Source organism: Synchiropus splendidus, chromosome 10 (genome assembly GCF_027744825.2).
Source record: "Synchiropus splendidus isolate RoL2022-P1 chromosome 10, RoL_Sspl_1.0, whole genome shotgun sequence".
Taxonomy (NCBI): domain Eukaryota; kingdom Metazoa; phylum Chordata; class Actinopteri; order Syngnathiformes; family Callionymidae; genus Synchiropus; species Synchiropus splendidus.
In genome coordinates this window covers 21,258,619-21,285,209 of record NC_071343.1, presented here as the reverse complement: position 1 = coordinate 21,285,209, position 26,591 = coordinate 21,258,619, and the positions used below count along the sequence as shown (strand labels likewise).

General features: G+C 43.4%; 1 protein-coding gene across 3 annotated transcripts; it reads left to right on the top strand.

The window, feature by feature from the left end:
- The first annotated feature begins 509 nt into the window (after positions 1 to 509).
- On the top strand, positions 510 to 26,118 carry fn1a (fibronectin 1a). 3 transcript variants are annotated; one of them, XM_053877009.1, is made up of 49 exons: positions 510 to 856; positions 1,937 to 2,062; positions 2,144 to 2,278; positions 2,469 to 2,600; positions 2,671 to 2,808; positions 3,156 to 3,314; positions 3,544 to 3,741; positions 4,011 to 4,193; positions 4,279 to 4,455; positions 7,669 to 7,824; positions 8,018 to 8,146; positions 8,228 to 8,371; positions 10,554 to 10,675; positions 10,755 to 10,923; positions 11,059 to 11,244; positions 11,956 to 12,084; positions 12,155 to 12,244; positions 12,330 to 12,524; positions 13,455 to 13,733; positions 13,807 to 14,070; positions 14,344 to 14,438; positions 14,707 to 14,875; positions 15,043 to 15,129; positions 15,352 to 15,543; positions 16,109 to 16,381; positions 16,827 to 16,941; positions 17,009 to 17,085; positions 17,312 to 17,401; positions 17,494 to 17,760; positions 17,846 to 17,962; positions 18,072 to 18,236; positions 18,300 to 18,455; positions 18,533 to 18,646; positions 18,776 to 19,045; positions 19,133 to 19,344; positions 20,103 to 20,190; positions 20,265 to 20,447; positions 20,526 to 20,615; positions 20,842 to 21,033; positions 21,119 to 21,208; positions 21,417 to 21,525; positions 21,612 to 21,822; positions 22,319 to 22,489; positions 22,724 to 22,862; positions 22,956 to 23,123; positions 23,826 to 23,951; positions 24,283 to 24,389; positions 24,473 to 24,592; positions 25,275 to 26,118. In XM_053877009.1, exons 1-49 carry the CDS (start codon positions 727 to 729, stop codon positions 25,341 to 25,343), a joined length of 7,503 nt encoding a protein of 2,500 aa, XP_053732984.1. In that variant the 5' UTR covers positions 510 to 726; the 3' UTR covers positions 25,344 to 26,118. The 3 variants fall into 3 exon arrangements, with proteins under 3 accessions (XP_053732984.1, XP_053732983.1, XP_053732982.1); XM_053877008.1 differs by having other exon boundaries at positions 2,141 to 2,278; XM_053877007.1 differs by having other exon boundaries at positions 2,141 to 2,278; positions 16,824 to 16,941.
- The last annotated feature ends 473 nt before the right edge of the window (positions 26,119 to 26,591 follow it).

The window sequence follows — 26,591 nt, the reverse complement described above, 5'->3', positions numbered from 1 at the left end:
CTCATCATTTCGATAGATATTCACAGCTCCTCCTGTTTGTTTGTTTTTTTTTTTAATCTAAGATCGTTCTAGATGTGTCAAACAAAAGGAGCAGGAGCAGGAAGTGAGTTCATGTGGTCCAAATTATATAGATGGTTCCAAAATAAATTCCATATTACTTTAAGTTGCGTCAAGGAAATTGCTGTCGAGATTAAGTGGAGGCACACACGGGTGGTTCTTGCTGGAATACCGGCACATAATCTTATTCCGTGAAGTGGCAGCTGTAGGGTCTTCCAGGAATCATCTTTTTACGCCATTTGGAACTTTAATTGTTCATATTTCAGGATCTATGGGAGTTAAAGAAACCGGGGCGTGTTCTAACGAACTTGGTCCGTCAACAATTGGATGCCCATTTTCCTGGTCTGTTGGAGAAGAGTATTTCTATTACCGGAAGTTACCTAAACTTTTAGCACGCGCGCGCGCTGGGAGCCTGGAGTTCCCTGCGCCAGTGACTCACAATTTCTGCGACCGTCATTTAAATTGAACTCTGCGTGCTGGAATCCTTGGCGTACCTCACCCCCACTGTGCGTGGGTAGCATGTCTTGGTCCCTCCCCCGCCGGGGAGAAGCCATGCCCAGATAAATCACTCCCCCAGCCTGCGAGTCGCCACACTGGGTCCGCACACCCCAGACAGGCGGACCTCCGGAGGCTTGCGCCGCAGCCAACTTCTCTCTTGCACTCGGAAGGATGTCGGGCAGCGCCGTGGTCGGGCTTCTGGTGGCTCTCTGCATTGGCAGTGCCGTCAACGGTTTGCCCAGAGGAACGCACAGGACGCGGAGACAAGGGCAGCAGCATCACGTCTCCTCCGTGTCTCAGGGTGAGTCTGTTTGCTGCAGCAATTCATCACGAGTGGTTTCTTCCAGCAGAAAGTGGTTTCCAATTAGAGTTCGAGGGAAACTGGAGGTCAACTGGGGATTCTTCTCTAAGAAGAAATCACCCCAGCGTGCTCGAAAGTGTTGGCCTGTGAGGAGCATGTACTCAGCTATCCACAGCCGCGACTGTGACCCATCAGGTGTAAGGTGCGGGTTAACTAAGTCGCAACATATGAACATTTCGTATGTATTTTCCAAGCGTCCCAACAGCTGTCCAGCTTCACAGGAAACTTTTGAGGGCCACTGCATATCATAACTGTATGGTCCAAATTTAAAATTGTGTGGTTTACTTTTTCAGTTTTTACTGGGCTATTTGTAACCAGTTTTCTAGTAAGAACTAGAAAACGCATTCAGTGGAATAAGAAATTAGTGGTTTGAGACTACCATTCTTCATTCTATTACCTCCTCTAGTTAGTCTGAACTTTCCTTCACAACTCTACAGTGATGATGTGCTTTGTGTTTATTGAACTGTATTTTTGTAAACCTTTCGAGTATCAAAGGTTCTGATGGAACTCATTTATATTGTGACGCCATCGACAGCATACAAGGTTGCCCAAAGAGAGTGTGGTGCAATAAAGTAAACGGCATCAGCCATATTTTTTGTCAGTATGGAAACATTCATGGTGAGTGTACTGGCTAGGTGCGAACAAAGAGCAGTTTGGTGGGGCAGTGGGTTGGTGCAAACAGAATCCCTCCTCCTCAGGGGGCCTTTGATGTCAACTTAACACACTCAGGGTCAATTTCACAAACAAGGGTGAAGTCCATCCCCTCTGTAAAAGGTTTACATCTAAATTGTCCTCCATAATTTAGGCTATTGGTCTTTGACCCGCAGAACTGAGTGCTTTGACTCAGTGCTGTTTCGCTTATGACGATTTTCCAGATTGTCTTACCGACTGCATATAATTGGTTGGTTCACAGGGTTGAGTGTGAATTTTCCTCTACAGAAAATGTTTTGGAGCAGTTTTCTGTTGTTAAGGTTGTTTCCCAACTCACCGTGTTTTTCTACTCTGCCTGTTTCTGCCCAGATGGCTGTTTAGAGAACGGGCAATTCTACAGTGTAAATGACGAGTGGGAGCGTCAGTACTTGGGCAGCACGCTGATTTGTACCTGCCACGGGGTTGCTGGCATCAAGTGTAGAAGCAAACCAGAAGGTATTTCATCATGCATACTCGTGTGTGCGGGCCTGTCTTCTTCTTTCAAAATACTCTTTTTTTTTTTTTCCTTGATAGCAGAAGAGAGGTGCTACGATAAGATCAACCAGCAGTATTACACAGTGGGAGAAACCTATGAGAGACCCAAGGATGGCATGATCTGGGACTGTACCTGTATTGGATCAGGAAGAGGCAAAATCAGCTGCACGATTGCAAGTAAGTGTGATTACATGTTCAGTTGTACTTATCAGGGCATCTCCTGGTCTGCTAGATTAATGTCTGCTAACTGGCAATGCTCCACATTCTGACTGATAACAGATGTTTCACTTGGATGTTGTTGCTTGTTACTTAAACACTCTTAGATAACCAACTTGATAACCTCACTTATGCTTGTTCTGTTATTTAGACCGCTGTCACGAGGGCGGAGCTTCATACAAGATAGGAGACACCTGGAGGAGACCACATGAAACAGGAGGATACATGTTGGAGTGTGTGTGTCTGGGAAATGGCAAGGGAGAGTGGACATGCAAGCCAGTCGGTGAGTTCATGAGTCAGCTAGTTTTCCTTCGGATGACTTATTCATTGTATGATTTTATGTTGTCCCACAGCGGAGCGTTGCTATGACAACACGGCGGGAACATCATATGTTGTCGGGGAAATGTGGGAGAAACCCTACCAGGGATGGATGGTGGTGGACTGCACTTGCCTCGGAGAGGGAAGCGGGCGCATTACTTGCACGTCTAGAAGTGAGAGATTAGTTTGTTTGTTTTTCCTCATGACTTTGATCTGGTGTCACATGACGACTTCCATTATGCAACAATGTTTTGAGGCACCTCATGTCTATGAAGGCAGTACTGTGTAGATGAGGTTAGCGCTCAAAGGAAAAGTGGAAGCGCAGTGGATATTGGAGGGTGCAAGGAGGAAGTGTAATGGGAGACCAAAGACAACTTATTTATGTTTAATAACTTGTGCGTTCAATGAGGGTGTTTCCTTGTGTTGACTTGCTTTCTGGATTTACTCCTGGGTCTGGCAGCATTGAGGTTGTGCATGCAGAGCCATGTTTTTGATCTTCTTCTTGTGTCTTCTTTTGAAGATCGCTGTAACGACCAGGACACCCTGACCTCTTACCGTATTGGTGATACGTGGACCAAATCAGATGCCCGGGGCCACCTGCTACAGTGTCTGTGTACTGGAAACGGCCGGGGGGAGTGGAAGTGTGAGAGACATGCGTCACTTCACACCACTGGCCTGGGTGAGAACTGATTGCATGCTTGTCCTCATCCTTCCTGTGTGGAGTGAACAACATAGACCAGATGCTGACTGGGAGATCAGATGAGTGTTGAAGTCAAGCACGTCTGATAAACCAGTGAAGTGGTGGTTGTGAAGTCACGAGAGGAACAGTAGTTGTATTTCATTCTGATGGGACAAATCATCAATGATCAACTGCCTTCTGACTTCTGATCATATTTTTCCATGATCAGGCACTGGCTCCCGTGTCGTCACCAACATTCAGCCTGCCATATACCAGCCTGCTGTTGTGGCAAAGCTGCCCCAGGATGGACCATGCAAGACTGAGACCGGGCTGTCGTACCATGTTGGCCACCGCTGGCTTAAAAACCAGGGAGCCAGTCAGATGATTTGTACTTGCCTTGGCAATGGGGTCAGCTGCGAGCACTGGGGTGAGTCTTGAGTTGTGTGTTCAGTCTTTGTGTGGTCTTCAGAATGCTAACTGCCAAAAACACCTATGTTTAAAACTTTCAAACAAAAAACAACTGGGTCATCTTCCTGTTTTAAATGTGGCCCAAGCCTTCAGATAACAATTAGTGTTACAACTCCCAAATTGTCTGACCCTCTAAGATTCTATAAGCTGCCATTAGTGGCAGTTTGTCCTCTTACTGGCGCTTAACCATGAACCAAAGTTATTAAGTCATGTGTTGCTATCACCCAGATGGACCCGCTCCTGTATACGGTGGAAACTCCGGTGGTCAGCCCTGTGTGTTCCCCTTTGTTCACAAGGGGAAGACCTACCATGCTTGTACTTCGGACGGACGCAGCGATGGACAGCTGTGGTGCTCCACCTCCTCCGACTTTGAGACTGACCAGAAATATTCCTTCTGCACAGAGAAAAATGGTGAGTCCATGGGCTACAATATGCAGCGTCATTATCTTGCGTCAAGCATGTCTCAAGGGTAAACTTTTTGGGGTTTTTTTCCCAGCAATTGTGGCCACCCGTGGTGGTAATTCTAATGGCGCTTTATGCCAGTTCCCCTTCCTTTACAATGGTCGAAACTACACTGACTGCACTCCAGATGGCCGGAGAGACGGCATGAAATGGTGCGGGACTACAACAAACTATGATGCAGAGCAACGCTTTGGGTTCTGCCCCATGGCTGGTGAGTCCCGGTGATTTAAGTTCAGACAGTGTGATTTTGTACTGCTATGGGACGCATTTTGAGTTGCACAAAGCTGATGTATGTTCTCTGAAACTTCATGTGGACATGGATGAGGTCATGTGAGATCAGAGACTGAAGTCACCAGACACCCGAATGTGGATTGCCTTGCTTGCCAGAGTGAGACGACTAATTCAATTATGCAAGTAGCCCAACTAATTACACCCCCCCACCACCACCACACACAGTCTTCGTGCATCTCCTCCCAGTCTGACTTGTGACGACTGACTCTGAAGTTACCATTATGTGAGAATTATCAAGGTGAATTTGCAGACCTGTTTACAATGGGCTTTAGATGTTGGGGGAGTAGCAGTGGTGTGAAGATGGTGCCAACTGGATTAGTGCAAGTGACAAAAGGTGGCCACTTAAAGTGGGGGGGAGTCATTAGCACTAATGTGAGTAAAATGGTAATGAAGTTGCCAACAGGCTGGGAGTGGAGGGCCAGAGGCTGTTGGTTTAGACAGCTCATTTCCCCATGAGGAACTGGGTGCGTTACAACGTAAAACACGTTTAAAAACAATGAAATAGGCGTTGAAGTAAATCACGTAAATGGGACATGGTATGACCAATCCTCAATGTGCCAGTAAAAGATTAATATGGGGATAATACAGACATATGTGAATGCACTTTGGGGTTTGGGCTGCTGTGTGGTTCAAACGTTTCCCTCAACTATGTTTATTATGTCAGTATAAAGCAGCAAACATAATGGAGTTGAATGCCAAATCACAAAGCTACTTTGGTGTTGGTTATCAGAAGTAACGTGGACTTCATTCCAGACTTCAGAGTGGACAAATGGGGATTGAAATGCTCTGAACAACAAACCTTGGAAACTTATCCGAGATATTCTTTGGAGTTTGAGACGATTCTCTAGTTGACATCGAGACGGCCTCTGTGTTCCTGATCAGTTTAGGAACAAAGGAGTGGGTGTTTGCCATAATAATAGAACACATGTCGATCTCTTGTTAGCTTTCACTTTGCTCTTTTGGGGCACCACCCTGTTGTTAAAACAACCATGTCAACAGAGAGTGTGTGCTCACCAGCGGGTCCATGATTGTTTCACCCTGTGAATGTAGTTGAAGGCGATATTATCTGTTCTGTGTCAGGTCTTTCGTCCACACAAATCTGGTATTGTCATTCACTGGCTATGATTTGTCGGGTCCAACAAAATATGTTTTAAAATGCCACATTTGTCCTAGTGATAAAAAATTGATGTCTCTGTCACGTCACTCTCCCAGGCTGACTGCGGGGTTGTGCTTTTGGTGACAGCTGCTGAACTTCTTTGACTTTGACTCTTTATTTAAACTCGCCACAGATCTGCTTAAAACACTCAAAAATATGAGACACACAGGCATCCTTGGTCAGTCTTTCATGTTTTTGTTGATTTGTAGATTTGTGGTTTGGTTGTTATGCTACTGTACCTGCATTACAGTGCCCCCCATAGACCTTACGTGTGTGGATTTGTGTGGGTGATGGCCCCATTTTCATGGACTACTTTTTTTTTAAAGCGACAGGGAAAAATGATGTGTGTCCAAGTGCATGTAGCTATTATTATATAGGGATGCTATTAAAAGGCGCTACATTATGTACTTTGACTAAAATGAGTGGTCGTCAATTCAGAAGACAGGACAGAAAAAATTATGATCCCAAATGTAACTTAAGTTTTATGAATGTTCATACTTATTTATAATGCTTAATAATAAATAAATAATTGACAGATTCTCCTAATTTAACTCAAAACAATGAAACAGCACAACATAAATGCCAGAAAATCCTTCTAGCTTTCAGCTAAATCCATTCCAATCATATTTAGGATGTCAATAATCCTCATGCAGCATTTTCTTAACCGGTCATGCGTCAATTAGGTTATTTTCAATGGCTGTTGTAGCAGGAGGGCGCTGTCTTACCTGCTCCAGATAAGTGTTTGGAAAGATTATGAAACTGAGCAAAAGGGTCCAATTTTCAGTGTAACCAGTGTCGCAGAATAGATGTGTTCAGGGCTGTATGAGGATAACAAGTGTCAGACTTGTAGACGTAAAAAATACAAAACTATGCGGAGTAGATGAAAATCATGTGGCAATGTCAAAACCTGCTTTGTGAAACCCAGCACAGTGACCAGAAACATGAGGATGTCTTATTCCTGGAAATGCTTTTTATTCATCAACAAGAATTTGGCGCTGAAGTTGAAACTGGCTCCTTATAGATGAAACTTTGTGCCCCACACTTCATCTTCATCTTCATCCATCAGAAATATTCTGGTGCTTAACCCAATCTATTATGTAGCTGTGTTGTTGTCAATCATGATAGTCAGTGGATTAGTCCCCTTTTCAAAGGCAGGGTACGTTTTCCATATCTGGCTCAAATGTCATTCAATGTTACTCAGCATTACTGAGGTCACACTGTCTCCTGACTTGGATCATCATCTGCTCCACGATCAACACAATTTCAAGCTAGTTCATTTCAGCAAATCACCTTGTCATGACCTAAACTAAACATTTATGTATTGTGTGTATCATTCATTATTGATCACCGTGAAGTCAGTTACTTCAGTGGAGCGGAGAGTCAACATGAGACTGTCTCTCAGATATTAGCAAGTCCCCTCTCAGTCAAAATATACATGTGTGGTAAATCAGAATAAATGAAGATTAGACATTTTCTCAGTGGCAATGAATCTGCTGATGCCGCACGTAACTGACAGGTTTCTGCTTTTATTGAACACAAAATCACTCCGTTATAGTGTCACTTCACTTGTTTTGGTCTCTTTAAATGGGTCATCAATATTGCTTCATTGCAAATCTTTTCAGGGAATTGATGTCTGATGTGTGCATGTGGGTGTGCGCCAGTTTAACTCTAAGGTCATTGAGGACTCTTGCACACACACTGACAGGTATCCAGTGTCACTAGGTGACCAGACATCTGTTCCATTTGTGGGCTTTTTTCTGTGGTACACAGGTATTAAGCAGTGTTTGCGTCCTGGTAAACACATGTTATCCTGATCTGGTGTGTGCTTCTCTATGCCTTGGAATGTGATTTTGTTTTCTATTAAGTGGGCGTGAATAAAAGGCTTCTGTCTTTTAATGAATTCAAATGCAATATTTGTTTCCTGAAGCTTTGCCAGTTCTAAACCATCTTTTTTAACCTTTGTCCTCGATGATGCAGCTCATGAAGAAGTGTGTACAACGAGTGAAGGAGTGATGTATCGTGTTGGAGACCAGTGGGACAAACGTCACGATGTTTTGGGCCATATGATGCGATGCACCTGTGTAGGAAATGGACGTGGAGAATGGAGCTGTGTTGCTTACTCCCAGCTTAAAGGTATGTATGGCACTGGAGGATCAGAGATGAGGTGAAAGGTCAATGAAGAGCATGCACACCTGTCTTTTATTAGTTAGTCACACTTGGATTTCACACACACACACACGTGTGTGTGAGATGCGCAGGTGGTCTTGTACAAAACACATGTTCATGAGCTGAACAGCTGTTCCATTATTGTTTGTTTCCACCACAGACCAGTGTATTGTCGACAGTCTGACCTATGAAGTGAACCAAACCTTCACCAAGCAACACGAGGAGGGCTACATGATGAACTGCACCTGCTTCGGTCAAGGCCGCGGACGCTGGAAGTGTGACGCCATTGGTGAGCTAACAACAATCGTCTTAGTCTTTTAAAAACTGTGTAATGTGCTGAATGGTCTGATATGCTTGACATGATGCACAGACCAGTGTCAGGAACCGGAGACGAGAGCTTTCTACCAGATCGGGGAGTCGTGGGATAAAGTCATTCATGGCATCATGTACAAGTGCTACTGCTATGGCAACGGCATCGGCGAGCTCAGCTGTGAGCCCCAGGAGTCGTACCCTGGTAAGACACTGAAAATACAGAGGCCCCACCTCTTCCACGACAGAGCCTTCGGCCTCCAACTTGATTTGTCATATTTCTGTCTTCAAAGGAAAATGTGAATCCAAACCAGACTAAATAGACCAGCACAAGCCTAAACCATAATTCCATCTTAATTAGACTTGGAAGTGGACTGGCTCAGGAATTCCCCCTTAGTCTAAGTGCTCATTTTTATTTCGACAATAAAATCAGCTTATGTTGCAAATCATGCTCAGAGTTCCGTGGTGATGTTTGCGCAAGTCACCTTTCAAAATGTGCCCCTCGACTTTGATGGGAAGCAGACTGAGATTTGAGGGGGTGCCGTTTCCTCTGTCGCAAACTGACCCCTGCTCCAGGCCTTTTGTTGAAGCTTGTGTAAGCAACTTCCCAGTGCCATTACCACAGCTAGACCAATGAGCACGTGTGTGTTCATCTTTTATGTCTGCAGCTTCCATGTGCTCGCAATGAAAGCCTTGTACATAATGTAGCGCTTTTGCAATCATTTATGATCAACCTGTTTAAGTTGAGTATTTTATTTTTTTTACTGAAAAGACTCCTCTTCTGTGCTTTTATTAGAGCAACAACTTATGTAGTAAAATGGAATTGCTGTTCCAAGTTGTATCAGAGAATATTTGAACTGGTGAGCAGGTTGAAGAGAAATGTAGGGCACTCCTCAGTCGTAAGCAGCTCTAATAGCAACCAGCTGTGAACTGGCTCTTTTTGAGCTGGTGCGCCTGCACTCTCAAAATACACAAACCGATATCGCACAGATGTTTATCATAAAATCATATTCAACTGAACACTGCTTGAGTTAATACTTAAAATGATTTAAACAAAAGGAATTCTTGGGGGGGGGAATTCCACAAATGTATTTTACCGACCTTAAAGTCACAATCTGACTTTTTAAAGAGCTTTTATATGCAGTATGCATAGATAAGAAGATCACAACACTCTTATACACTAATACAGATGTTGAGAGGCTGCCCTGACCAGGCCACATGACCAAGAGCTGAGAAAGAGGGAGCAAATTCATTGAATTGACAATGCCAAACTGGATTTCACTTGGTGCTTCTTTGAGGGGTCAGATCAAACGCTTGGCTTGCTTATAGTGGCTTTTGTTAAGTGTTAAGCTGTACTGATGTAAGAAGGAACTGAATTGCTCAGCTTTTATAATGCTTGTTCATTTGAAATGTAAAAATGATGTCATTCCTTTTTTGTTATTTGTGTGTGCACATGTCACATGTTCTTCACTAGGGTTGTTTCATGAGACTCACATCTGCTTTCTTGTAATCCTTCTCCCCACCAGTGGCCTTTTTTGTCTGTAATAGGCTTTAATTAGATCCAGATTTCTTCTGAGGTTTGTGTATCTGCCTGGAACCTCTGGTTAACCAAGCCACTTGCTCAGAAACTTTGATTACAGGTCTGCTATTTCAAAAAATGGTTAGGAAACCTCAGTTCTTTATAGATGCTACCAGCCTCCCTTAGGACTGCTTACATCATGGTCCGCTCCCCACATATTAGTGCCAACATTTTTCCTCTGCCCATATGAATATTTTTAATCCTTTTCTAGCATCTTGCACATGCAGCCTGCAGTTCTGTCTCAGTCCTTGGTTTGCACCTTTTCGTGGGATAACGCTTTGTGCAACTCAATGACACCAGTAAGACTGACTAAAATGAAAACCACAGCAAAGTATTGAAAAAGTCCTGTTTATACAGCTGCTGTACAGCTGTTCCTTGTTGTTCCTCATCTTGTCACAGTGGAGGATCTAAACACATTCTTCATTACTCGACAATGACTCCTTTATTGTTCCTTCTTTTGTCACAAGCAATTTGAGCACATTTTATTGAGTCCTTCAATGTACGATGACTTCATGTCATTAGTCAGGGTATTGGAATTTTTGATGATGAATTTATAATGACGTTAGCGGCGTCAGATTCGATTACTAAAACAAAACAGAATAATTTGAAAGTGCCAAATGCTGCAGCAACAGCCTGCTGAGAAAGAAGAATCTTTGTTCCAGCTGGAATCTTGCAGTGATGTGCCAGTTTATTTCAGCCTCATGCTGTCAGATGCTTCTGCAAACATGCTGCACAAGGAGTTTTTTGTAGAATCTTGAGTCTCCAACAACTGTTTTCTAGCTATTGATGGTGTTATTTGGCTTTATAGGTGGCCACCGTCCTGTCCAGGTGATCATTACAGAATCTGGGAACCAGCCCAACTCCCACCCCATCCAGTGGAATGCCCCGCCCTCAGCACACATCACTCAGTACATTCTCAAGTGGAGAGCAGTATGTTTCCTTCATCTATATATATCAAAATAGCCAAGTTTTGATTGCCTGATCCATAATCCTCCTCCAACTCCAACAGAAAGATTCTCACACACCTTGGCGGGAGGTGCAGATTCCAGGACATCTCAATTCTTACACCATATCTGGACTGAAACCAGGCATTACATATGAGGGTCAGCTGATCAGTGTGCTGCGGTTTGGACGACGCGAGATCACACGCTTTGACTTCACCACAAATTATGGCTCATGTGAGTTATTTATTATATTTTTTTTTGGAATTAGGACGCTCTAAAAATATTTAACTTAGAGACATCACCAATTCAGTTAACTTCAAGTCAAATTTGCTTGTCTATTGGTGTGTTAAAAATCTCTTTTTTTCCCAGTGGCGACATCACAGGGTGAAACAACCCCACCCACGCCTCTAGTGGATACTTCCGAGTCTGTCACTGAAATCACTTCCAGCAGCTTTGTCATCTCCTGGGTGTCCGCATCAGATACAGTGTCTGGGTTTCGAGTGGAGTATGAGCTAACAGAGCAGGGCCAAGGCACTGGTCAGCCCATGGTTCTGGGTAAGTACAGTGACGATCAAAGCTTTCAGGCCAGGTGTTGCTTTGCTGTGCTGGCCAATTTGGTCCATGATCATAGTGCCACATGGCAATGCACAATAGAATTGCTGTCTAGATTCAGTGTAAATATAGTTTTTGTAGACCGTTCACTCTTGATGAAAATAGCATGATAATTTTAAAGATAAGAGTCACTTGGAAATGAAAGTGTCACTCGGCTCATGTCAACAACAATACCTTTTTTTGTTCAAGTGATGATACAATTATAAAATGTAGTGTTTTGTGTTCAAAAGTTGGTTAGCATTAACTGCAATTATTAACCAGCTGCGCTTAATGGAGGCAGATGTAACTGATTGTAGCAAGCTGTCTAAAGTTTAGAACATTTCAGGTTACACCACACAAATGAATGATAAATAAGATTGGATTTAAAAAGAATATATTACACTGATTATCCTCAGTACAGCTGTTTCTCTAACCTCTTCCCTCTACCAAGTCCACTGCCAACTCCTCAGCATCAAACATCAAATGTTTATGTTTGTTCACGTTACTCTGATCAGACCTGAATACTGGAGACAGAAAAATGAATGAAATACTAATCATTTGTAGATTTTAAGTTGTAGTCATCCCTTTTATTTTTTTCTCAAATACGCATTTGAAATGTTTGTTTTTGTTTTTTATGTTGAGAGATTATATTTTCTATGATTTTTTTTTTTTAAGATCTGCCACGCACAGCTTCATCAGTGAACATTAATGAGCTTCTCCCTGGAAGAAAATACACTGTTCATGTATATGAAGTGACAGATGCTGGACAGGACAATCTTATACTTTCCACATCGCAAACTACTGGTGAGTATGGATTGGCTTTATATGGTCATTTATTTTTATAGTCTGTCAAACGCTAACATGTGTTCCACAGCTCCAGATGCTCCTGTTGATCATGAAGTTGAGGAAATTGGGGAAACGTCCATTGTGATCAGCTGGGAAAAACCCCTGGCTCCCATCACTGGTATGTTGGACAGCCAAACTGCTTCACTCTACTCATCTTTCAGTCACTGAAAGAATTGTTCTAATCGCCGTGGCTTGATTTACAGGCTATCGAGTCATTTACACTCCATCAGTTGAAGGTGAAAGCACAGAGCTGACTCTTCCAGATACTGCAACTTCCGTGACCCTGAGTGACCTCCGACCTGGAAAAATGTACAACATCAGCATTTTTGCTGTGGAGGACAGTCTGGAGAGTGAACCAATCTTTGTACAAGTCAACACTGCTGGAGATCCACTTCCAGGTAAAAATGAAGTCATTTTAATGGTAGTTCAAGAGTGTAAGTTTGATTTCTATGATAAAAGTCAGTGTTCACCAGAGCACAGTCCAGTTTCTTTAGGGATTTATAAATGAAATTTAAAATGCTGCTATTTATTCAGTGGAAAGTGAAGTCACTGAGTTTACAGCTGTTATATTTTAGGTCAGATTAAGTTATGTAAAGGGCCTCAATCTGCCAGCTCCTTCAAGCTTCAGCCCAGTCAAACAGATGCTGTAAATGTGTGCTCACTGACTCCAGATCTTAAACTTTACTAAGTGTGTCTTCACTCTGATCGTGAAGAACAGGTCGCTGTCATTTCACGTCCGACTTCACTGTATGCTTTCTGCTCTATTTTAATTTCTCTTTAGAACATCTTTTATTGTTTTATTTATTTGTCTTTGTCTTGTCTTGTTCAACTTTATTTGGAGGTAACCTTCACATGGCTAACCATTTTTATGTATTGCACTACACAGACATAAAGTCAAATACTAGGTAGTGATTTTTACTTGCGTGCTCTGTAACACCAATCTGGATATGTAAGTGCCGTAGTTGTGCTGAAATATTGCCTATCATTCACAGATGTGTTTGGAACCTTGCTTTGATTATAGCTGGATGACTTGGCTTCATTCTTACTGATTTGCGATGTGTTTTGTGGTTTTGTTTGTCAGTTATGGAACCTGAGGAGAGACACAGGACGGCAAAACATTTTGTTCGGCTTTTTTTGCAGATACTGAGTCTAGTCTAGTAGGTCATAATTAGGAGAACAAAATGAAGGGTTTAAGCAGCTAGAATGAGTGCAGAGTTACTCATGAAAGTATGAAATGTTGTTTTGTCTGTAGGAGACCAGTGAGATAAAAAGTTCAACTAGAACAATAACGCATGGGTAACTCATTCTTCGTGTTTTTGTCTTGACAGAAGAAGTGGCTTCTCCCACAGACCTGCAGTTTTTCGAGGTGTCGGATAAAAAAATTGTTCTGACATGGACCGGGCCGACTGGTGATGTCTCGGGTTACCGGGTCACGGTAATTCCTGTTGATGATTCCGGATCCCCTCAGAGGGAAATGACTCTTCCTGTCGGTCAAAACTCCTACATTGAGGTCACACACTTACAGCCTGGGACCATGTACCGCTTCAGTGTTTACACTATTCACAATGGAGAGGAAAGTCTACCCTTGATCGGGGAGCAGACTACCCGTAAGTAAAATAGTTACTAGGATTAACATATTCCGTGCTCAGTGGGACTTTTTAAAGAACTTTGTCTTTGCAGAACCGGATGCTCCAACAGATATTCACTTCACCAATGTGACTGAGGACAGCGCTGTGGTGATCTGGTTTGCTCCACGAGCCAAAATTACTGGTTACCGGCTCTTCCTCACCATAGAGGGCTCCAACCCAAAACAGCTGCGCCTCCCAGCACGTCTTTCTCAGTACACCCTCCTTAACCTGAAGCCAGATTCTGAGTACACAGTTACTCTCCACTCAGAGCTGGAAAACACCCTGAGCCATGGAGAAAGTGCAGTGTTCACTACGAGTGAGTCAGCTTTTCTCAAGTAGAATGTTTGAAATGTTCAACACTAGTTGTTCATGATGTGTTAGTACCACTTTGCAAGGCTGTTTTAAATTTTTACTTCTCTTCAAAGTCTACTCCCATGGCATGACAATTTCATGGTGATATTCATTGTGATATATCTTAGTACTTTTTTCAAAAACAATTTAAAAATGTCTTGCATTCATAATTTGTATTTAATGACTCAGATGTCTGAGTTACTAAAAACAGATTTTCAATATCTCCCTTTATTGACAGACCCATCCATGGGCAGTGCTCCGCATTTCAGCACTGATGTGACCGACACTTCCATTGTCATCTCCTGGACTCCAGTGCCACATATTGGATATAAGGTAAACTTACTGTGTTTCTCAGACTCCGAAGAGGCTGCTGGCTAGTTGATCTTGGCTCCAATTTAGCCTCACTGGAGTAATTCCTCATGGGACCTACAGATGTCTGGCATAAATCTGTTTGCTCTGATAAGCGATGAGAACTGCCTGTGGGCTTGTGTTTTCCTGGGAAAATGCTGACCTCTGATCTTTAGCTCCTGTATGCTAATTCAACTTGGTTGCTCTTTGTCTTCTGTCGCCGCTTCTATGACCGCACACACATTCATCTCAGCTGACAGTGCGGCCCAGTCAAGGCGGTGAGGCCCCCCGAGATGTGACCTCTGAATCAGGAAGCATCTACATATCCGGTTTAACCCCTGGAGTGGAGTACACCTACAGCGTTCAACCAGTTGTTAATGGCCACGAGCAGGGAACACCGATCACACGCCGGGTCATCACACGTAAGAATGCTTTTTGAATTGATGCACCAACTTAGTTGCCATGTGTAAGTGAACTTACTTGTGCATGTAAGTAGTTTGGGGGAAAAAAGGGAAATTAATGTATTTACCCTGTTCATAATCGGAAATTTGTTGTTGGAATACACTTAATATTTTTTATATCTCACCAGCTTTGTCACCCCCCACTGATCTCAACCTGGAGTCAAATCCTGGAACAGGGGAGCTCACTGTCCAGTGGAATGGAGCTAGCACACCAGGTAATTAAACACACACTTGTGTGTGCGCTAAACTCTTGTGGAAACCTACTGATATCCTGATCTTCCAGTATTGAATACTTGTGGTGTCCTTAAACATGTCATATGAAGCAAATGCTGTGTCTTTTTCCCATCGAAGAGAAAGCTGACATGACAGCCGCACTGCGGTATAACGTTTTCTCTGACAGGATATTCACAGTTTGTTGTTTTGCTCCTCCCTTGAAGATATCACTGGCTATAGAGTGACTTGCACTCCCACCAATGGCCAGCAAGGGAACAGCGTGGAGGAGTTTGTGAAGGCAGGTCAGAACTCCTGCACCCTGGACAACCTCAGCCCAGGAATAGAGTACAACATCAGTGTTGTTACGGTGAAGGACGACATTGAGAGCGCCCCAGTGTCAACTGTTGTTACATCAGGTAGGTTCTGGTTATCCTGTCATTTTGTGTTTTCATCTGTCAATTACTGAAAAACCTTTTGTAGAATTTGGGGGAATCTTTGCACAGGTAAGAGAAAACCTAGAGTTGAGTTGATTTCGCCTCAAGTGTGAAATAATATTGTTACTTACTGTTCTGCTTCCTGTGGTGCCTTTTCATGGTCCATATTGGGTTTTTTTATGTAATTTGGTTTTGTTTCATGTGTTAAAGCATCATATTAATTTAACTTATTTGAGCTGACCAAACTTTGAACGAACTAAACTTCAATTGAGCTGAACATTGGGATGAGGGCCTGTAGAGCTCACTAAAGACGCTGTGACGTGTCATTTATGGGATGTGAGTAAATAATGACGGCTTGCATCAGGAAAAGGCACCATGCAATGCTAATCATTCTTCCATTGGTTTGATATGCAAAGTATCTCACCAACTTGGAAGTGGATACTCACAATTGCCTCCATTTTCTTTTCTTCTTCTTCTTCATCTCCTCCTTCTGTCGGTCTTTGTTCTTCTTTGTGTTGTTCTTCTGTTCTCAAACCACCTTCTGCAGAGATCCCACAGCTGACGGATCTTAGCTTTGAGGATGTGAGTGACACAACCATCAGTCTGCGTTGGTCACCTCTGAACAGCACAGCAGTAACCGGCTACAGGATTACGGTGGTGGCAGCTGGGGAGAGCGTGCCCATCTTTGAGGACATAGTGTTGGCCACAGCAGGAGAATTCACCGTGTATGGCCTGGAACCTGGTATCGACTATGACATTAGCGTCACCACTATTACGGAGAACGGCGAGAGTGTTGCCACTGTTGTCACACAGCAAACCTGTAAGTTCTATGAAAATCCCTAATGCTTATTTAAATCTGTTAAAAGATGGTTAATGGTAGAGTTTATTACAGTAGAAAATTACTGAAGTTGAAAGGGTATCTGTTTAATTATACAAGTGAGCTTGTATAATTAAAGTTCAACACTGTGTCATACGTTTAACAATGGTATGTGTGTGTGTGTGTGTGTGTGGACCATGTGGTTTTACTTAGAGACCTCATCATTCTGAGTCTCCTACGTGTAAACTCTGCAGGCTCTCGCACTTTTAAGATCTTGTAAAAGAAGATACACACATCTCACAAATCCCTGACATTTGAAAAAAAAATATGTAGGGAGTGGTGCTTAACAGCTTATTCTGTGACTATTTAATGTGTTACCTGTTTCTTCAAATTAAAACATATAATGTCAAATATCAAGAATTGTAAACATATTGGATGTTGCCAGCAGCTGTGGCCGCCCCCACTGATCTCGGCTTTGGAGATATTGAAGCTGACAGCATCAAGGTGACGTGGGTATCTCCCCGTGTTCCCAATGATGCTAACATCAACAATTTCTTCATTAGGTAACAACACACGCGTAACGATTGAGTTTTCTTTCTTTTCCTCAACTGTATTTACTTGCTTTGACAGGTATCATCCCATTGATGATGAAGATGAGATGACAGAAACAAGTGTTGACGGCGATAGCAACCATGTTGTTCTGCACCGTAAGTTTGAATGGACCTCAATGACAAAAGATGGCACAGGCATTTAGTCCCTTTAAGTGAATGCTTGATTGAGCGCTCACAAAACTGCTGGTTAATCACAAGAACACACTTCTGAAACACAACATGATCATTGGTTTGTGTTTCATTGGAAACAGAGCTGATCAAAATTGTTGTAATGGTTTTCCACCACGTTATATTCACAAGTTGTTCTTTCTTTGGTAAACAGATTTGCTCCCAAACACTGAGTATCTAGTGAGCGTGGTGTGTGTTTATGACCACAGAGAGAGCTCGCCTCTGGTTGGTTCCCAGAAAACAGGTGAGAAGAGGCAGATCAAAAGTTAAAGCCAGTTGGTCACTGGCTTTTATATCCGATTCCTTATCTTGTTTTGTTTCTCCATCCGCACGCAGCACTGGATTCTCCAGTCGGCCTCAGTTTCTCTGAGATCTTCACCAACTCTTTCACCATCCGCTGGCTCGCCCCGCAGAGCAAAATAACCGGCTACCGTATCCGCTATCAAATGGCCAGTGGTGGGAGGTTCAAAGATGAGAGGCTCCCCCCCTCGAGAAACCACTTTACGCTGACGGGTCTCACTCCAGACACTGACTATGTGGTCAGCATCTTTGCAGTTAGTGGGAGACAAGAAAGCCTTCCACTTACTGGGAACCAGAAGACAAGTAGGACAATGAATTTGCCACGTCAACATTATTTTATTGATTTCGCTTCTGCCTTATAGCAACCACTGTCTTATCTTCTCTTCAGTCTCTGATGCCCCGACGGACCTGGAGGTCCTGGACTCCACTCCCACCAGTATCACCATCCGCTGGGATGCTCCTCCTGTCACCGTACGCTACTACAGGATCACCCATGGAGAGACGGGTACGGTGTAATTATGATGATTGTTCAGACGGTAGTTCACTGTACTGTCACGGCTTGTCCTCTCAAATGTAATCTCTACACCCATTTACAAGTCCATTTATCTGATCAGGTGGCCACAGTAACCCAAAAGAGTTCACAGTCCCCGGCTCTCAGTCCACTGCCACCATTTCCAGCCTGAAGCCTGGAACTGACTACACCATCACTGTGTACGCCGTTACTGGTCGAGGAGACAGTCCAGCATCCAGCATTCCCATCTATGTAACACACAAGACAGGTACACACATCAGTCATGCGTGCAAGCACAAGTTGCAGTTGTGATGCCCTTCTTCTTGTCCAGGCGTCGACTCTCCTTCTGAAATGGAAGTGATGAACGTAAAGGACAACAGCGTCACAGTGAGGTGGAGTCCAGCTCAAGGCCCCATTACGGGATATAGAGTAACGGGGGTACCCAAAAATGGACAGGGCTCGTCTTTTACTGAGGTGGTGGCACCAGGTACGAATGCAATGCATTAAAAAAAACATAATTGATATTACTGTTAAAGATAATTCACTGGATGTCCTATCACCCAGACCAGACAGAGATCACTTTCTCCGGACTGATGCCCACTGTGGAGTATGTTCTGAGTGTCTATGCGCTGGGACAAGATGAAGTCAGCCCCCCAATGGTGGTCAGTGCTGTCACAAGTAAGGAGCATTTGGTCATAGTCCAATTGATAAGTGTATTTGCTTAAAATTAAAAAAAACAAAACAAAGAATGATGTGTTTTTTTTTTATTTTTTATTAACTTCCCTGATTTTCATTCTCGCTGCATAGATATTGACCGTCCCAAAGACATGGCTTTTACTGACGTGGACTCCACCTCTCTGCGGGTCACCTGGGACAGTCCAGAGGGCGTAGTCACCTCTTATCGGGTGTTATATGCCAGTTCAGAGGAGGGAGAGCGGGAGCTGCGGCCAGCCCCACGGGGAAATGCTGAGTCGGCAGTCATCTACGGTCTGCAGCCTGGCACCGAGTACACAGTAAAGGTCATCGCCCTGCACGATGACACAGCCAGCATCCCACTGGTTGGCACCCAAGCCACTGGTGAGAAAGACGATGGACACCAAAATCATTACACCATCCATTCATAAAACATCTATATCTCACCTCATTGCTGTCTTTCTCTTTCAGCAATCTCCACCCCGACCAACTTACAGTTCTCTCAGGTTGGCCCAACTTCTTTCACCATTCGCTGGGAGGTGCCGGGTCAAGAGAACAGACCCACTGTTCTGTCAGGCCTTACAGGCTACCGGGTCGTAGTGAATCCCAAGAACAAGAGCGGACCAGCTAAAGAACTTCACGTGGCTCCTGATGCTCTTCAGGCTCACATCTCTGGACTCATGGTGAGTCAGAAGAGTCTGAGGGTTTAACTACAAACTGGCAAATGCAAATATGTTGTATAAAAATGGGCTGAAGAACATGGTTAATATTATTGCACATTGAAGTTTCCTTAACTCCCTGTCTTACGAATTACTTGTATACTTTGGTTCCCTACTGACTGCCCATGCCTGCATTTATTTTACCCAATATTAGGACTGTATTCAATATAGGTAGGGACTGAGATCTTGCTTCAAGTGGAGAAGTTTAAGTATCTTGGGGTGTTGTTCTCATGTGAGGGGATTAGGGATTTGGAGATTGGTCGGCGAATTGGGGCAGCAGGGGCGGTATTGCAATCCCTTTGCCGCACTGTTGTCCATAAGAGAGAGCTGAGCCAGAAGGCAAAGCTCTCTATATACCGATCAATCTTCGTCCCGACCCTCACCTACGGTCATGAGCTTTGGGTCATAACCAAGAGAGCAAGGTTCCGGATACAAGCGGCTGAAATGGATTTTCTCCAAAGGGTGGCAGGCGTCTCCCTTAGAGATTAGAGACGAGCCTCTCCTGTCACTCAGGAGAGGCTCGTCTGTCACTCAGAGCTGGTGGATGTCGCTCCGTAGAAGGGCGTTTGGCGTGATGTCCTGAAGCTGCTGCCCAAGTTGCAAATATCACATGTCAGGAAACTTCATAATAGTTTCAACCTTGCTGTTGAGATAAACATTAGATGCATATGAACACCACACATGGTTGTCCTCATGCTGTCATGCGTCTTTCTTCACCTCAGGTTGGAACCACGTATGAGGTTCAGGTCTATGCCATGAAAAACACACTGACCAGCAGAGCGGTCCAAGGAGAAGTCTCTACACTGGAGAGTGAGTATGATGTTTTAAGTCAGTCTCATCATGACGTAAATTAAAATATTTGTGTTTTCATTGTCTAATTTCAGATATCAGCCCTCCTCGTCGCGTGCGAATTTCTGACGTCAATGACTCATCAATAACGCTGACCTGGCGTTCCAAGACAGAAGTCATCACAGGCTTCCTGATTGAGGCCACGCCCACTTCCTCCTCAAGCTTCAGCCCAATTCAGCGCATCATCGGCCCAGACGCTCGCTCTTTCACCATCACCGGTACACTTGGGGCTTCAGAACGGCAGTGAGATGAAATAAGAACTCTGTTTGAAATCTTTTAATGTGACTGCACTGCAGGTCTGGAGCCTGGCACCAACTACAAAATCAACATGTACACACTCAAAGGAAATGGACGCAGCGTCCCTCTGACTCTCACTGCATCCACAGGTAGGTGTTGAACGCTGCAATGTCGAACAATACTGGAGTTTTCGATCACTCCTATGATCCTTTGAATGGGTCACATGAGCATGACCGTCCTTTTATTCCATTGTACTTTATACTGATGTTTCTTTGTCCAATTTTGATTTCACTACCCGAGACTTTTTTTCACTAACCTTTTCTACTGAGGTTATCTAGTCTTTTACTGACAGCTTGTGTGGTCTGTCTTTTTCAGCCAAACCATTAGTTATCCCACCCACCAACATACAGTTCACCTCCCTAAACCCTGACAGCATCTCCTTCACCTGGGAGCCATCCCGCAGCCCCGCAGTCACAGGATACTACGTGACATTTGAGGAAGCAGGGGGCTTACCTCGTGAGGTCACCCCGAGACCCCACGCAAGACAGAACTATGCCATCATCACAGGTGGGTGTGTGAGGAGACAGAGATCTGAGGAATGTTCTCTGCGATGATCAAAAAAACAAGTGAAATACCCACCGTTTGTTAACAGGTCTGAAAGCAGGAACTGAGTACGTCATTAAAATTGTGGCTCTGCAGAACGCTTTAAGAAGCACGCCCCTGGTGGGCAAAGCCAGAACTCGTAAGTACAATATTCAGTAATAACATACTAGATCAAATATGGTTGTGTAATTTAAACGCTGGCCAATGTTAAATGGTGGCAATGTAATAGTCATGTTTTGCTGACACCTGTTGGTGTACTAGGTGTACTACAATTAAACCTCAAAACACCTCGTTGGCAACCAAATGTTTTTTGTTCAATAAACGCATGACCTTGTTTGTCCGCTTAGAGCCTTCCATTGACCACCAGCTGGTGGTGCCAGAGTTGCCTCAGCTTCCGCTCCCTCACCGTCCCACCTCTGACATTTTGGATGTCCCAGAGACCATCAGTGACAAGATGTAAGGATGAGCTATACCCGTGAAAGAAGTTACAAAGACGTTTCGACTAGTTTTCTTAGTTTTTTGCACTTTTTTTCTTCTCCCAGCTTTGACTCAAATCAAGTCCATTTGGCTGGTACCGGTGGGCAGTCAGGACCGGGCCAGCAGGGGCAGCACATCTACACCGAGTACCAGAGTCTTGGGCCTAATAACGGACTTTTTGGTGGACCCAAAGAAGGACAGAGACCCACGCTCAAAGAGCCCCTGGTCTACATTCCCGTAGCAGGTCCAGATGGAAATAGAGTTCCCCTGGTCAAGGTTTGTGCTCATGAAACCGCTTTGTAACATCCTGCCTCATTTTCAGCAAACTTTCTTTTCCTCCCCAAATTTCATACCATTGTTGTGCTTACACTTGTTGTGGTGCAAGTGCACACATTTCTCATAGCGCCCCAGGTTTCAATCCAGTGTTAATGAAGGATTTTAAAGTTTGCTGGGTTGTGTCCAGTCTGAAGCTTGGAAGGAAGCTGGGTCTTTTTTATGTGTTTTTTTAATGAGTTTTTGACGGAAAAGTGTATTCACCCTAATGATTGAGTGGTTGTTCACCAGTCACGCTGGTTTCCACCCTCCGTCTGAAAGTCAGAGATTTTTTTTTTGCATGAGAGGTTGTCGGTTTACATGCCCCTGTCGTGAGCTGTTGTCTTCTTCTATAATGCAGCACCCTGTTCAACTGAATCAATCCTTTGCTCTGTCACTATTTTTAATTCAATCTGCCTGCTTTCTTTTATTCTAACTAGCTGTTTGATTTGTGACTCAGGTAAGCGACACCCCTCTGCCTGGTCTGGCCTTTGGATTCCCCGAGAACGAGACCGAGCTGCCACAGGAGGCCCACACCATCACAACGATCTCCTGGCAGCCCATTCCTCTCACCACTGAGTACGAGGTCTCATGCAATCCTATCACAGTCCATGAGGAAAGAGGCTTCCAGGTAACCCAAAACAAAACCCAGCCTTGTGAAAAGTTTCCCAGACATGGTCATGTAAGTTTGGCCCCATGTGAGAACACAACTGTGCTTCATCACACACAAGTTCAGTTACTTGAGCCACAGCCATGCCAAGTAGACCAAGAAATTCATTCACAAATATGAGACCTAGTCGGGAAACATTTTGGAAGCCATTTCTAAAGCATCATGTCATTGACCACTTGGATCCTCTCCCTGCAGATGCGTCTGCCGGGCTCTTCTAGCAGCGCCACACTCATCGGCCTGACATCTGGAGCCTCTTACAATGTTGTTGTGGAGGCAATGAGAGGAGGAGCCAAAGAGAAAGTTTTGGAGGAAGTTGTTACTGTCGGCAATGCTGGTACAGTCAGCACTGTTACACCCGTTTTACCACATTAATTCTTCGTTATTTCCGTTATTAACATCCTTTTTTTCTTCTTCTTCTGTCATGTAGTCCCAGGTGAAATCCCTGCTCTGGCCAACCGCGATGTGTGCTACGACACGTTCACACACACCTACCACGAGGTTGGCGCCGAGTGGGGTCGTATGTCCGAAACCGGCTTCAAGCTGTGGTGCCGCTGCCTGGGCCTGGGCAGCGGTCACTTCAGGTGTGATTCATCCAGTGAGTGGCTCATTAACACCCGCTGCTTTGCTTACAACCTTCATGAAAATGAGAAACTGTTTCATGAGATTCGAAGGAATTTATAAAAAGATTAGTACCTGTTGACATATCATATATACATATATCTGGACTGAATATATTGCTTATACAGCATAAATATAGTTTTATGGTGATAGATTTTCTCAGTTCAGTCGAGCAAATAGAAGAAAGTGTTGGGTTATATAATGGGACCATAGCATCACCCTGAGGGGATTTCTGTCCTCTGGAAAACGACTTCCAATATATTTGTATAATCATGCTGTTGGAGCCTGTGGGGGCTGTTGAACAAGGAATCTGGATTGATTTATGAATGTTTTTAGTTATAAATTCCTGGCTGATGCAGAAACACAGCCATAGAATTGTCAAGTTCTATGCTGACCATTAACACCGGCTGAACATGGGTGAGTCTGTGGGTCTGTTCCCATGTTCACATCTGAGGAGGCGCTGCCAACTTACACTCAAGATTGGTCATGTGATCTGTTTCCAATGTGACGCTGCTTCTGTTGATCATTGCACAGTATAATGTTGCAGGGAATATTCTGTGTGTCTGTTTTGAATAACTGTCAATATTGTGTTAAACGGGTTCTTGTGTTTTTACAAATACTAATGGCTGTTTGCTTTCTTCCCATCGTCCGTTCATCTTCTCTCCTCTGCTGTCTTCAGAGTGGTGCCATGACAACGGGAACAACTATCACATTGGAGAGAAGTGGGACCGCCAGGCTGAGAACGGGCACATGATGAGCTGCACCTGTCTGGGCAATGGAAAGGGAGAATTCAAATGTGAACCCCGTAAGTCCAGGGGCAAGCAAAACCGATCTGTAATTGCAGACTCATTGGAAATTTGTTGTTTGGAAGAGTTGAGGCTTTGCGTCTCTATATGGGTTTTGGATGGCTGGCGCATGTAACTAGTTTCAAAAGTACGGAGGTAGATCCACCTTTCTAGCCTCATCTACGATCACAAGCTGTGAGCTGTCACTGAAAGAGCAAGGACTGAAATAAGCTTTCTCCAACTGAAATTCTGTTGTCCCCTATAAAGAGAGAAGAGATGGGCCATTCAGTTGAAGTGTGGTGGTGAGGTTGTTTGTAGTTGGTGTATTAACTGAGACGGTTTGCCTCTCAGATGAGTCGACATGTTACGATGATGGCAAGATGTATCACGTGGGAAACCAGTGGCAGAAGGAGTACCTTGGCGCAATTTGTACCTGTACCTGCTATGGAGGACAACAGGTGACTGAAGAAATGCTCTCCTCCTCAAGTATATTTTCCAGATGATCTGCATTTACTAGCCTGACTGGTGTTCTTCTCTGCAGGGCTGGCGCTGTGAGAACTGCAAGCGGCCAGGAGGGCAGACAGACGTGGAAGCTGACCTCCTCCAACCTGTCCACACTGATGCCTTCGATCGCTACAGGGAAAATGCTCTACGCAAGCTGGTGAGTGGCACATTTATTGTCTGGTACCTTTGTCCGTGGGTCAAGTGCCGTGTGATGATGAAGTCTGCCCGCTGTCACTTCTACTTACATATGAGATGAAATGAGAACACCGGACAGTGGCAGAAAAAAGTTTTTGGACATCCTTAAAATATAAACATAATCTCAGATATTATCTTGCAAACATCTTTTTTTTGTGTTTCAAAGGACATGGTTGTGTTAAACAGACGCAGACAAATCTAAATTATTTTGTTGTTGTTGTTGATTGTTAACACTTTCACATTGTCACTCAACATTGTCAGTGTCAAAGTAAGCAAATTACCTAGACTACAACATCATCATATTAATATTTAGCTGCAGTGCCGTGACCACACAGTGGAAGGCACAGGCTATGCAATTCAGTATTTAAACTACCTGTGGTTTAAGTGTCGATTTATATTGAGTCTCAGTGTCAACAGTTTGTTTTTTTGGCCTGTGCAATGCTACAACTATTCACCCTCTTCTTTCATTGCTTACACACATCCATCCATGTTTGTGACTACAGGATATGAAATATACATGTGCAAGAGCATAGAGAATGAATGAATCAGCTGTTTGGTTTAGTTGGCGTTTTGTTTCACAGAAGTTAATGTAATAAAACATGGTTAAAACTTTTTTTAATTTGCATCTGGTTTCTTCCCTTCAGAACATCCAGTGTCCAATCGAGTGTTTAAGGCCGGAGTTGCTGGCAGATGCCATCAGCCCCACAGATTAGAGAAGAATGATGATGAAGAAACGAACCCCTCCTCACAGAGACGCCGCTGCTTCACGGAACACGATTCCTAAACTATGACTTTAATGCCAGCAAGACCAGAAGACCAGAGTGCCCTTATCACACTTGTGCCTTTGTAAAGTCTCCAGCTGTCATGTTGACAGTTTCCCAGCTTCAAGTGTCAGTCTGGATGCATTTTTTTGCTTTCAAACTCGTAGATGTTTGGTTTGTTTTCCATAATTTCTCTGATCAGAATGTCTAACATAAAAGATTTCAATTGATCCCCAGACAGTTCCACACATAGAATTACAGTTTTGTTTTTATTAGCTGTGGCTGCTTGTTCTGACTCATTTAATCAGATTTTTTTAAAACTTTATTGTAGGAAGGTCAGGAAGTTGTGTATTGTCTGTGGTATTCCAGAATATGTTGAAAAGAAAAAGCACTGCTACGTTGGTCTTGGCACCAAACGGTGTCTCTCTATTGTACATACAGACTGTTCACCATGTAAATTTTGTTTTTTTTTCTGTTTTTTTGTCATTTCACATCCAAAACATGGAAGTTGACCAAAAAGATTCAACCAAAACCAAATTATTATACTTAATCTGCAGTGCTTACTCATGCTATGTACTTTAACAACTGAAATGTTTCTTTTTATTTATCCCTTTTTTTAATAAGACCATTTGTTTAGTGATACTTTGGAGGTGTACACTTTGTTTGAATAATTTGTTTTAATGGATGGTGCAAAACTGAACTACTGTGGAATGAATCTTTTTAATAAATGTATCAAAAATGTATTGTGTTTTTTTTAAATCGGCATTCATAACATTTTCTTAAATTAAAAGTGTTTATATATAGTTTTCGTGAGAAGGGTGAAATGGAACGTTGCACATGATAAAAGATACTTGAATGTGTAACAACTTCAAAAGCTGTGTAGCCAAATGAAAAATTTCCATAAGATTTCTTGTTAATGCCTAAAAACAAGTCTTTTATTTTGAAATATATCGAAATCAAACTTTTTCCGCGTCTTCTTGAGGTAGCCTACAAATGAATGGGTTCCAGTGGGTTTATTATTAACATTATGAAGTCATTTTCCAAAGGCTTTCCGCAGCTGAAACTACTGTGCACAGAATGGACCATAATCATTATTTGTCATAAACGTGTAGAACTCACTATAAGTCACCGAGACTTATAGAGACGGGAAAATCCCTGTTAAACAGTAAAAAGCATTACTGTTTGACTGAGCTCTTGACA

Excerpts from the sequence above, each read along its gene's own strand:
- fn1a (XM_053877007.1), top strand. The coding sequence starts at position 727 with ATGTCGGGCAGCGCCGTGGTCGGGCTTCTGGTGGCTCTCTGCATTGGC. Across the intron at positions 10,676-10,754 it reads ACATTCTCAAGTGGAGAGCA|AAAGATTCTCACACACCTTG; the intron begins GTATGTTTCCTT and ends CAACTCCAACAG. Across the intron at positions 10,924-11,058 it reads CACCACAAATTATGGCTCAT|TGGCGACATCACAGGGTGAA; the intron begins GTGAGTTATTTA and ends TTTTTTTCCCAG.